The following is a 13,014-nucleotide window of genomic DNA, read 5'->3' on the forward strand; positions in this document are numbered from 1 at the left end:
CTACGGGATTCTCAGAAAGACTGACTTTGTGGTTTTCCTAACTGAAGTCAGCATAGATCATTACAAAAACATCAGTAGGAATGTAGTGATTAAAAGCAATGTTATCATATAAAATACTCGATCAAATGAAAAACTTCACATTTTCTCACTTTTAACAAACAGTACTACGGTATCGTAAGTTATGATCTTCATTTCCGTGTTGACGTTTAACCAATAATGTAGAGTTTGAGGGATGTTCCACCAATCAACACATTACAATGAAATGAATTACAATGTAATGTGTTGAATGGTGGAACATCCCTCAAACTCTACATTATCAGTACTACGGTGCCGATCTAACAGTCCAGAGTCTCAGAGCTGGAATTACCAGGATGAACCAGTATGTTACGTACCAGTAGTATCAGAAAATGTATGAATCAGAGAAATGGCACAATAAAGAAGAAAGTTATCTAACTCCCCAGCTACTTCCCGCCAATATTCAGGCAGGTTGTTACACTCCATACGCCCGGGCGAGTTGGCTGTGTGGTTAGGGGCGTGCAGCTGTGAGCTTGCATCCGGGAGATAGTGGATTCGAACCACACTGTCGGCAGCCCTGAAGATGGTATTTTGTGGTTTCCCATTTTCACACCAGGCAAATGTTGTTATGTACCTTAATTAAGGCCAAAGCCGCATCCTTCACACTCCTAGCCCATCATCGCCAGAAGACCTCTCTGTGTCGGTGCAACGTAAAGCAAAGTTTTAAAAATACTCGGTATGCAGCAGTAATCCTGTCCATCGTCGATGAGTGGCAACAGAAGACACAAAGCACATTACAACAAACAATGGTCAATGTAATGTTATTGTTGATCAATTTTGTGAGCTTTCTATATTGTAGGCCTTAACATTTAGTTTTCTTTCGACTCTGCTATATTAGGGCATCTTAAAAAATTATTTATAGCGTAGACTGTAGTTCCTTATTCTTCAACTTTACATACCGATTTTCATTAAATTATAACTTTAGTTATGTAGTATTTATCGATACGACCAGTAATAACGCAAATATTTAAGAATTAAATTTTAGGCCTTCCCCTAAACTACCATTTCACTTAGCGTGAATAAAATCATTTATGGCCTAGATTATAGCAACTTATTCCATGACTTTCCATACCAATTTTCATTAAGATAGGACCACTAATAACATAAATATTACTGAGCTCAATAGCTGCAGTCGCTTAAGTGCGGCCAGTATCCAGTATTCGGGAGATAGTAGGTTCGAACCCCACTGTCGGCAGCCCTGAAAATGGTTTTCCGTGGTTTCTCATTTTCACACCAGGCAAATGCTGGGGCTATACCTTAATTAAGGCGACGGCCACTTCCTTCCCACTCCTAGCCCTTTCCTGTCCCATCATCGCCGTAAGACCTATCTGTGTCGGTGCGACGTAAAACAACTAGAAAAAAAATCATAAATATTTGAGAATAAAATTTTAGGCCTTCCCCTAAACTACCATTTGTCTCAGTGTGTATAAAATTATTTACAGTCTAGATTGTAGCGACTTATTTCCTGACTTTGCCTACCGATTTTCATTAAGATACAACCAGTAATAAGATAAATATTTGAGAGATAAATTTTAGGCATTCCCCTAAAGTACCATTTCATCCAGCGTGAATACAATTATTTACAGCCTAGGTTATATCAACTTATTATCCCAACTTTTCATACCAATTTTCATTAAGATACTACCAATAATAACATAAATATTTGAAAATTAAATTTTAGGCCTTCCCCTAAACTACCATTTCACTCAGCGTTAATAAAATTATTTATAGCCCAGATTGTAGAGACTTATTCCCCGACTTTGCATACCAATTTTCATTAAATTCTCTTCAGCCGTTTTCTCGTGATGCGTGTACGTACATACAGACAGACAGACAGACATTACGGAAAATTAAAAAGTGCATTTCCTAGTTCCTGTGGACACGACTGATACAGAAATAATATATAAGTAATAATAATAACAACGTAAACATTTCCACCTTTTCAATACTAAAATATATTCACAAAATTATAAATTACACGGTACTAGTTTCGACCCATCTCGGGGTCATCATCAGCTGTATTTGCTCCAATACCACACTGTCGGCAGCCCTGAAGATGGTATTTTGTGGTTTCCCATTTTCACACCAGGCAAATGTTGTTATGTACCTTAATTAAGGCCAAAGCCGCATCCTTCACACTCCTAGCCCAATACGGCTGATGATGACCCCTAGATGGGTCGAAACTAGTACCTTGTAATTTATAATTTTGTGAATATATTTTAGTATTGAAAAGGTGGAAACGTTTACGTTGTTATTATTATTACTTATATATTATTCTCAGTTCAATACGGACCAAAAACATGAAATTCATAACCATTAATGATACAGAAATACCATCCTTTTTAAATTCTGAGCAATGTACAGATAAAACTCTTATTTTATATATATATATATATATATATATATATATATAGATGTGTTATGTTAATAATTCATTGTGTGATATGATGTGTGTTTCAGCTGAGCCATGCAAACTGTATTGTACAGATGCAACAGAACATGTTATCCTCCCATGGAACAACTCTGTGGCAGATGGAACACCATGCTATGTGGGTGATCGATCAATGTGTATTAACGGCATCTGCAGGGTGAGGAAAATATATTCGCTAGAATTTCTGGAACCTTCTTGAATCTACATATTTCTTACCTAGTAATGAGACCATGGATTCTTCCTCTCCTTTAAACTTCCATAGAAGCAAAATGCAGTCAAAAGTAAATTGCTAGGATAGTTGAATTATTATTTATCTGTTGTGTAAGGGGGAACTGAAAATGATTGTGGTAGAGGATAGTATTGTATGTGGTGTGTAAGTTGCAGTAATGGTGGGGATAACACAAATACACAGTCCTCAAGCCAAGGAAATTAAAAGTTGACAATTAAAATCGCATGACACAGCCTGAAAGTGAACCCAAGGCCCTGATGTCCAAACATGGACCATTCAATGGTGGAGCCTCGAATAATAACAACAACAACAACAACAACAACAATAATAATAATAATAATAATAATAATAATAATAATAATAATAATAATAATAATAATAATAATAATGATGATGATGATGATGATGATGATGATGATGATAACAAAAATGAAAATTCTTGTCCCCATGGTTTGGATTCCATGTAAAACTGGAGGTTTCATGACCATGATCAAGATATAACAGTCACATAAAACTACAAGCATGTCTATTTGATTTTAATGGCAGCCAAAGTCATTTCTTGCAGTTGCAGATGGTCAAATGTAACCTCCAATTCATTGTCTAAGAGTATGACTAGAAAATAATGTTTAATAACCCACTGCTCCAAAATAAAAGATTCTACTACCAGTAACATTTGTTTTAGAAAGAGTGTTATCCGCGATAATACCTTGATACTTTTGTTGACCCCTGTGTACATGTTTTCATATATCTTGTCTGGTGTTTTGAACATCTTTCTCAGTGTACTGGTAACCTATTTGTTATTTTATAATCCCCAGCAGAAAAGGTTTTCATTTTTCTTCTCTCATGTTTATTACTTTAATACTTTCCTCTCATCTTTAGAAATGGTATTCTCGCAGAAATTTATCTGGACTTTCTTGAAAATACTAAAATTAACAACAATTTTGATAATATCCTTTTTTGGGCTAGGTATGTCAATGATGTCTTGGTAGTTATAAATGAGAACTTAGACGATGCCTATACCACTCTTCAAGCTCTAAACAACATTGACTCTCATATTAAATTTACCTTGGAGTCAGAAACAGACCAAAAGATCAATTTTCTAGACCTTACATTATTAGACATCCGGAATCTTTAACCTATAAAATTGATAGAAAACCCACCCAATCAGCTGTTACAATTCGACAAGATTCAGCTCACTCCCACCCTCACAAAAAAGCAACATACAACAGCCTTGTTCACAGAGCATTCAATGTACGCATGACTAAGAAAGATCTTTATACTGAACTGAATACATTCCGTAACATAGCAAGATTCAATGGCTTCAGCAGCCATTTTCATAGAAAGTATTATCAACAAACATAAATTCCATCCCAAAACCACACTTAAAAAAGAACTACAGTACCGAAATACGAATCCTTTTCTACTTTCACTTACACCAACAAAATTCATAACATCACTAATATTTTAAAGAAAACAGGCATAAAAATAGCTTTTAAAACCAACAACAACAATACACACATTCTACATAATACATCACACATTAATAAAGTTAACAAGTACGCAAAATCAAGTGTTTACAGGCTTAAATGTAACTCCTGTTCTAATATTTCTTATGTAGGGCAAACCAGTAGAAGCTTTAATATAAGATACTCGGAACACTTCAGTGCAGTCAAATATAACAAATTTTCGGCTATCGGCCAACATATGATCCACATTAAAGAAAGGACGATAAGTTCCACCTTTTCAATACTATACATTGCGTGAAAGTTTTACATTTCTGTTAAAACATCGCGATTATTGTACATTTGGTACCTGTTTCGACAAGATTCTCTGTCATCATCAGCCAAGGACAATTATACATAGACAAATTACATTGATCATGATCTTATAGTGAAATTACAATAGTAGTTTAAGAAATAAACATGATAGGGCTAAAATAGTATTTACATATATAGATTGATGGTCAGTGAGATAAAAATGATCGTATTTCTATGAGGTGTACACCTTAGTATTTCTAGTTAAAAAAATGATTTGTTGAAAGAGATTCTGTTTTTGTATTACATATTTGTAGTAAAATGTAATTATCGGCTTTTGATCTATGGTGTTTTAACTGTTGACCAGTCGGTTCATTTTATGAAGGCTTTGTAGCCATGTTTGACACACTAATGAAGTGAACAAACATTTAGTCATGAGCTGTTCCACATAAAATATGCGCAATAAAATTATATACAAGATTCTGATGGGGCTTCAACTTGGACTTAACAAATGAAGAAATTTTAGTATAATGTCCAATGTAACCAAAATAGATGAATTAGTTTGTCACTGCAAGATGATATTGACAGTCAGAGTGTCCATGAAAAGTTCTATGTATCGGCTTGTACTCTGATATGTTTGTTTATATCATATTCAGAAATAGACTGAACATAGTAACCGAGGTTCTTGTTAAAATGTTGCTTGAAGGAAGGATCTTATGATGCAAGTTGTAAGTACATAAGTTGATCTAGAAAGATCCTGAACCAAGACTGAACCTCAGGTGCCAAGTTGATAGCAGATGTATCGGGGAGGAACTGACAGACTGAATGTCATGTTTGTTCACTTCATTAGTGTGTCAAACATGGCTACAAAGCCTTCATAAAATGAACCGACTGGTCAACAGTTAAAACACCATAGATCAAAAGCCGATAATTACATTTACATTTGACTACAAATATATAATACAAAAATGGAATCTCTTTCAACAAGTCATTTTTTTAACTAGAAATACTAAGGTGTACACCTCATAGAAATACGATCATTTTTATCTCACTGACCATCAATCTATATATGTAAATACTATTTTAGCCCTATCATGTATATTTCATAAACTACTATTGTAATTTCACTATAAGAGTTATGATCAATGTAATTTGTCTTTGTATAATTGTCCTTGGCTGATGATGACAGAGAATCTTGTCGAAACCGGTACCAAGTGTACAATAATCGTGATGTTTTAACAGAAATGTAAAACTTTCACGCAATATATAGTATTGAAAAGGTGGAACTTATCGTCCTTTCTTTAATGTGAATCTTGATTCAATATGAAACCTAAGAATTAAATTCTTAGCGTTAAAACAACATATGGTCGACTATAATCACAAATTTACGAACATCGAATTAGACATGGATATCCTTGAAATAGCTAATAAAGGCCCTCTACTTAATATAATCGAGAATTTTTATATACATTTGAACCAATACTTTAACGCTAACTACAATCTCAATTTTACTAATACTTTTGTCAACACGATTCACAGGAAAATGGTAACAGATCTGTAAATCATCGGCGTGCATATGATGTCACGTGTGGCGTAAAACTCCAAGCAGATCATTTATATACAATGAAAACAAAAGGGACCCAACAAGGAACCCTGCGGGATGCTAGAATGTACACTAGACCATTTAGAGAAATTTTGTTTATCAAATACTATACGCTGAAACCTCCCTTTCAAGAACACTTCAAACCAAGAGAGAAATGATAGAGATATGCCTGTTGTATGTAATTTAGTCAGGAAGAGGTCATGATCAACTCTATCAAATGCCTTGCTTAAATCAAACAGTACCAGAAGTGTTAGTTCCTTTCTGTCCATTGCAAACTTGATATCATCGGTGACTTTAAGAAGTGCTGTCATAGTGCTATGACCTGTTCGTAAACCAGACTGAAACATATTAAGAATAGAATGAGTACTTAAACATGAAGCAAGTTGTTGGTAAACAATCCTTTCTAAAATACTGATTGGTCTGAAATCATCAAATTTTTGAGGAGAAGGAACTTTAGGAACAGGTCAGATATTGGCCATTTTCCGTACAGCTGGAAAAACTCCTGATTGTAAATAGAAATTATACAGGTGAGCTATGACCAGAGTGATTATATCCAAACAGTTCATTAGGAGGGAATGTGAGATACCATCTGCTCCAACAGTCTTGGTATTCATGCTCTCAATTACTTTGACTGCATCCTCTGGGTAAATGTACGAAAAGTGAAAGAGATCATATTGAGGTTCATTTGTGTTCATGTAACTATGAATAATTTCAGATATTCTGTGAGAATTGTTCACTGGTGAAATTTTTAAGAAATAATCATTTTGCAGTTCTGCAGGTATGAATGAGGAAGTAGGTTGTGAATTTTTCTTAGCAATACCTAGTGATTTTATAGTTCCCCATAGAGCAGAAGGAGTTGATCTCTTACTGAACAAAGAATGCATGTGTTTGAGTTTGGCTTCTCAGATCGCGAGTTTGGTTTTATTATGCAGGATGCAAAAGGTTTCAAAGTCTTCAGGTTTCCTGGTTTTGATGTGCATTCTTTTTGCCTTGTATCACGCAGAGATTAATTTCTTAACTGTAGATGTTATCCATGGTTTAGGTGGGTGTTTGGCTCAAATTACTTTTAATGGGGCATGCTTGTTGTACAATGCAAAAATTAAACTATTAAATTTGGTGACTTTATCATCGATATTATGCTGAGAAAATACTTAATACCAGGGAGCTGAAATTATGTCTTTTCAAAAATCTTCAGGATTAAAACTGTGGAAATCTCTAAATGTGATCCATTTTCTTTCATGTTTGGGAGTTGATATCGAGAAGACAGCATATAGCATATCATGTCCAGAAAATCCACTGGCTGGGGTCTGCCCAAATTTCAGAAGGGTATCATTACAATTTGAAGCTATTGTATCGAGATTAGAATGACAATATGCTGTATTCTATGGTATTCTAGTCAAATTGCATGAGTAAAGTGCATCATCGATTACTACAGTTTCCGAGGACCCTGATAGTGTACATAGTAATGTGTACTTTCCATCTGTTGCTTCTTTTAATATTTTAAAATAAAATTATTGTTTTATTATGCTAACCCTCTCATTTCTCTAACAGAGACTCTATAAAGTGTGATGATATTTTAGCATGTTGGCTGTGACTGGGTTGTGGACTCGACTGCTGAGGAAGATCGCTGTGGCATCTGCAAAGGAGATGGCAAGCTGTGTGAGACAAAAAGTGGTCTCTACCATCGAAAAGATGGCTTAGGTAAATTTCAATATGTTATTTTAATATACCATTACTCAGTTGATCATATTTACCAGTGTATATCACACTCACTTGTCAGGAGAATACCCTCTTCATAGGAATTCACTTGGAAAAAGAAATTAGGCCTACCTGATAATATTACCAGCTACAATAACAATGATGTCTGAACCATACAATGTTTATTATTTCAAACTATATTTACAATATCTGCTTAAATATAAATTTTATTCAAGTTTTGTAATCATTGAATTGTTGTTTTATTATGATACTACAAACTGAACCACAACTTTAAAAAAAAAAAAGGATGTTTTGAGCCTAGGAGACTTTGATTTCCACTCTCATGATTTTGTTTTTGTCTCTTCTATTTGAAGGTACATTGTTATCATTGCTTTGAGATCCATTGAGGACATCTCTTCCATTTTGCATAGGTTTAATGCTTTTGATGCTAAACCCATTTACGAATATGTTGTACGATAATGCGCCAGCAATGCTAAACTCATTTATATATGTTTCTGTGCAGTGCTTGCTTAGCTAAATCCATAAAATTGCATTGAATTTAGAAGAATTTAGCAGTAGGATGATTAGTTCCCTCACTATCAGTTACCCGCTTATGTGGACAGTAAGATGTTTCTGTACAACTGCCTCATGACAACATTACACAGTGAGGATACACTTCCTACAAATGATCCTGTACAAGGTACACTCAGGTATGAATCATTAGTGTACATATGCAGGGATCCACTGGGACCCATTCCTGAGTGTCATTTGTCTTGATTTGCATAATTTGGTCTTTCTGCAGTCTTAGAAAATACCTTTTTTTTTTTTTTTTACCATGCCTCGTATCATTATTTCTATCTAATGTTGCCATTAATGCTTTCACGACCCGTACTTATAGACATAATATAGACAATAGACAATAAGATGAAGCCTTTCTCGTGGACAGTAGAGAATTCTTCTGAAGACGCAGAGCACAGTTTTCTGTGAAACGTTAAGAATTTCACCTTATTTTCTTGACACGGCACAAGCCCAGAAGCCTATACAATATCATATTTCTATCTATTTCTACGAGCAATTACAGTATTATTGAAACTTATTTTTGTTACCTCTTACATATGAATAAGCTATTCTAATACTAGCCAGTTTCTCCCATACACCAAAATCAGTTTAGAAATAAAGCAACGTAAAGATAACTTGATCTACCATACTACTAAAGACAGTTGCGCTATTTGAAAAGTACTGTTGGTTAGATGACCAGTTAATTACATTCCTACTGATTCGTTCATAATTTTTTTTTTAAATTCTTACTTTTATATCTCAGTTTGATTATAATGTAGCCTATGTTATTTTACAGGTTATAAGGAAGTTGTAACCATACCATCAGGATCTAGGCATATCAAAGTAGAGGAGAGAGGAAATGCAAAGGGGTTCATCAGCATAGGCAGTGCTACTTCTGGAAAGTTTTACCTCAATGACCTCCGGTAAGATTATGATATCTGCATGTATTTTCCTTATAAGTGAACTCTGAATGAAACAACTTTTCATAAGTTCTTTACAGTTTTTCTTGCCTGAACAGCATTTGCTTCCAGTCACTGACATCTTAAAAAGTAACAGGTGAGTGTCAAAGTGTGCCATTTACCAATTTTAGATAAGGTAAATAATAATGACAATGTTGCCATTGATGCTTTTACGGCCCGTACTTATAGACATGATACTGTATAGGCTTACAGGCTTATGCCATGTCAAGAAAATACAGTGAAATTCTCCCAAATTCGTACGTTCCTCATCGCCAGATGTTTAATTCCAGGCTTGTGTCTATATCATACACCTGTCAATGTCATATGTTACCTACACACATTATGTGAACCACTTAGACTGATTCTGTGGTTCGGTCAGCTTCCACTTCGAACGCTAGCATTGTGCCACATCCTGGGAGCCATCTGGTGGCAAATGAATGTACCATTTCCAATTCTATTATTGTTTAAGAATCCTTTCTTGTGGACAGTTGAGATTTCTTCTGAGAATGCAGAGCACAGTTCCCTGCGAAATGTAACGAATTTCACCTTATTATTTTCTTGACACGGCATAAGCCCAAAAGCCTATACAGTATCATGTCAATAGTGACAATGTTGATATTGATATTCAACAGTTTACCGAGCTCGATAGCTGCAGTCGCTTAAGTGCGGCAAGTATCCAGTAATCGGGAGATAGTGGGTTCGAGCCCCACTATCGGCAGCCCTGAAGATGGCTTTCCGTGGTTTCCCATTTTCACACCAGGCAAATGCCGGGGCTGTACCTTAATTAAGGCCACGGCCGCTTCCTTCCAATTCCTAGGCCTTTCCTATCCCATCGTCGCCGTAAGACATATCTGTGTCGGTGCAACGTAAAGCAAATAGAAAAAAAAAAAAAAAAAAAAAGACATTCAACAGTTTAAAATAGAAAGGAATACCAAAATGAATTAGAAGAAAAAAGACCATGGGCTGTTTAACTACTGGACCCATGAAGTACTCCGAGTACGAAAGGCCAGGATGTAGGTGTGTTTTACACTTTTCACGTAAAGTTTCATTTTGGCATATTTTGTAGCAATTTCCTTGACTGAGACTTATTTGACAAGTTATCCTCAAGGATCAGTCTGGGCTAAAAATCACTTTACAACATAACTGTCTAAAAATATGGAAGAAAATATTACAAGATTGCCGTTGTTTCTGTTCAAACTCAATGCAGTTACAAGAAGAGAAAATATAGAGCGTGATAAAATACACATGACATTGTTATAACTCTACTTGCTGTCTGCCGTATACATGGTATAGTCATTGAATTGTACATTCAAGAGTTAAAATATATCAGTAAAACACAATTGGTGTATGCAGTTCCTCTAATATATGCATAATGTATGTTGAGTATTCAGCGCGAAGGCTTGATCGTCAACAACTCTGCCATCAGCTATTATAGACGTCCTTGGCGTCACTGAAGAGGCATACTAGGGAAATGAGGAGTGAGATAGTTCCCAGTTGCTTTCCTCACTGAGCCAGAAGTTGCTGTTACATATCAGTCTGCCAAGCCCACTGAAATGCACATACTAACCAATCCTATGAGCAAAATTTTCACACCGTTCATAACAGGGACTGGCTGCATAAGGAATGGCATTACTAGCATTGCTCATACCTCAGTCACTTTCATATTGTCAAAGCCAAGGATAAGATAGAGACAGGTCAATGAAAGTAACAAATTTGTTCCAGCCCCTACCAGAAGACATAGTGCACTGTAAACACTAGGTATCACCAGCAAAGGCACAACATGTGCATAATATTATTGTTATTTACTCACCTCTCTAAATTAATTGCAACTTAGGTAGGTAGAACATCCTCAGAAGCCCTAAATCCATGATAAATTCCATCAGATTAAGGGAACTTGTTTCTTGTCTGAATAACTACAAATGATGGTATAACCATAAGATGTTTATGACCAATTGCAGTCCTTGAATTAATCCAACTTACAAATGCTATTTGCGAAGAATCTCCACGGTTGAGGAACTGGGATATCCTGGGTTTAAACACGCTTCATTTTAAAATTAGTTTTTTTAGGCACCCTTGTAACAAAATTTAAGTTATGAACGAACAACACTTACAACCCCTTTAATTGCTTTATATTTTGGAACTCATGACATCACATATTTTCAATATATGCTGGCATTGGAGTACAAAGTTCATATTTACACCATGGAACACTATTGTTTCTACCTAATACAATATCTTTATAGAATAATTCCTTGTTGCTGTCTGATTGTATAGATTGTCTCACCAAGCTCTCTTATAAAACTGATACAAGGAATAACATCCTGCACAAGCTTTGTGGCAGTTCCTGGGTAGCCTCGACTGATGGCTTACGATTAATGATTATCAGTATTGTCTACTCTGCAGTGGAATACTGTGCTCCTGTGTGGCTGGAAAGTGCACATATATATAAAGTAGACACCAAGTTGAATGATACCATGCATTGCATAACTAGTACCATGAAGTCAAATTCCTCCCCCACTCCCTCTGCCCCACCATTGGTTACCTGCACTCAGTCATATCAGACCACCCTACCTGAGGAGAAAGAAAGCTCTGGTGAGAGAAGCAAAGAAGTTGAGGGTATGTCCCTCATTACCAATTTATTAGAAATTTTGTTACCCACCGCCACCGCCCAGGAGATTGGCAATTATACTGACTCGTAAACTCATGACTGATCATTTCAATCTAAATCAGTGTTGGCAGGATGAGTGGTCAAATCCAACATCTGGAACTATTGCTCATGAGTTAAGCCCAATAAAGGAAATGAAGGATTTTGACCTGCCAAGAAAATTACGGTGTTGCCTCAGGGGATTGAGAACCAAGCTTGGTCGCTGTAAATACTTGGGTCATAAATGGGGGTGGGTAGATTCCCCAATGTGTGAATGCAATGAGGAGGAGCAGACCACAGACCATGTCATCCAGTGCTGCCCTCTACATTCCTACTCTGGAAGCCCCAGCGACATGTTTCATCTTACTGAAGGTGTTGTCAAGTGGCTGCAAAAACTTGGATTGTGAATTTGTTCAGTAGCTGTAATTGCCATTCAGTTGAATAATAATTGTATAGAGTTCTGATGATGATGCCTGTTGTTTAAAGAGGCCTAACATCAAAGGTCATCGACCCCTATATATATAGTTCTTTTTTTTTTTTTGCTAGTGGTTTTATGTTGCACTAACACAGATAGGTCTTATGGTAACGGTGGGATTGGAAAGGCCTAGTAGTTGGAAGGAAGCGGCCGTGGCCTTAATTAAGGTACAGACCGGGTGAGTTGGCCGTGCGCGTAGAGGCGCGCGGCTGTGAGCTTGCATCCGGGAGATAGTAGGTTCGAATCCCACTATCGGCAGCCCTGAAGATGGTTTTCCGTGGTTTCCCATTTTCACACCAGACAAATGCTGGGGCTGTACCTTAATTAAGGCCACGGCCACTTCCTTCCAACTCCTAGGCCTTTCCTATCCCATCGTCGCCATAAGACCTATCTGTGTCGGTGCGACGTAAAGCCCCTAGCAAAAAAAAAAATTAAGGTACAGCACTAGCATTTGCCTGGTGTGAAAATGGGAAACCACGGAAAACCATCTTCAGGGCTGCCGACAGTGGGATTCGAACCCGCTATCTCTCGGATGGAAGCTCATAGCCGCATGTCAAATCTGGGAACCTGCACTGATTGAAGAATCGA

General features: G+C 36.4%; 1 protein-coding gene across 1 annotated transcript in view; it reads left to right on the forward strand.

Annotated features, from left to right (window-relative positions):
- Positions 1–13,014, forward strand: part of LOC136858267 (A disintegrin and metalloproteinase with thrombospondin motifs 7) — an 852,495-nt gene that overhangs the window by 765,102 nt on the left and 74,379 nt on the right. Inside the window, exons 12-14 of the mRNA XM_067137673.2 lie at positions 2,536–2,663; positions 7,673–7,793; positions 9,145–9,271. Of these exons, the coding sequence (XP_066993774.2) occupies positions 2,536–2,663; positions 7,673–7,793; positions 9,145–9,271 (376 nt within the window). The remainder of the gene's footprint in view (positions 1–2,535; positions 2,664–7,672; positions 7,794–9,144; positions 9,272–13,014) is intronic.

Source organism: Anabrus simplex, chromosome 1 (assembly GCF_040414725.1).
Source record: "Anabrus simplex isolate iqAnaSimp1 chromosome 1, ASM4041472v1, whole genome shotgun sequence".
Taxonomy (NCBI): Eukaryota; Metazoa; Arthropoda; class Insecta; order Orthoptera; family Tettigoniidae; genus Anabrus; species Anabrus simplex.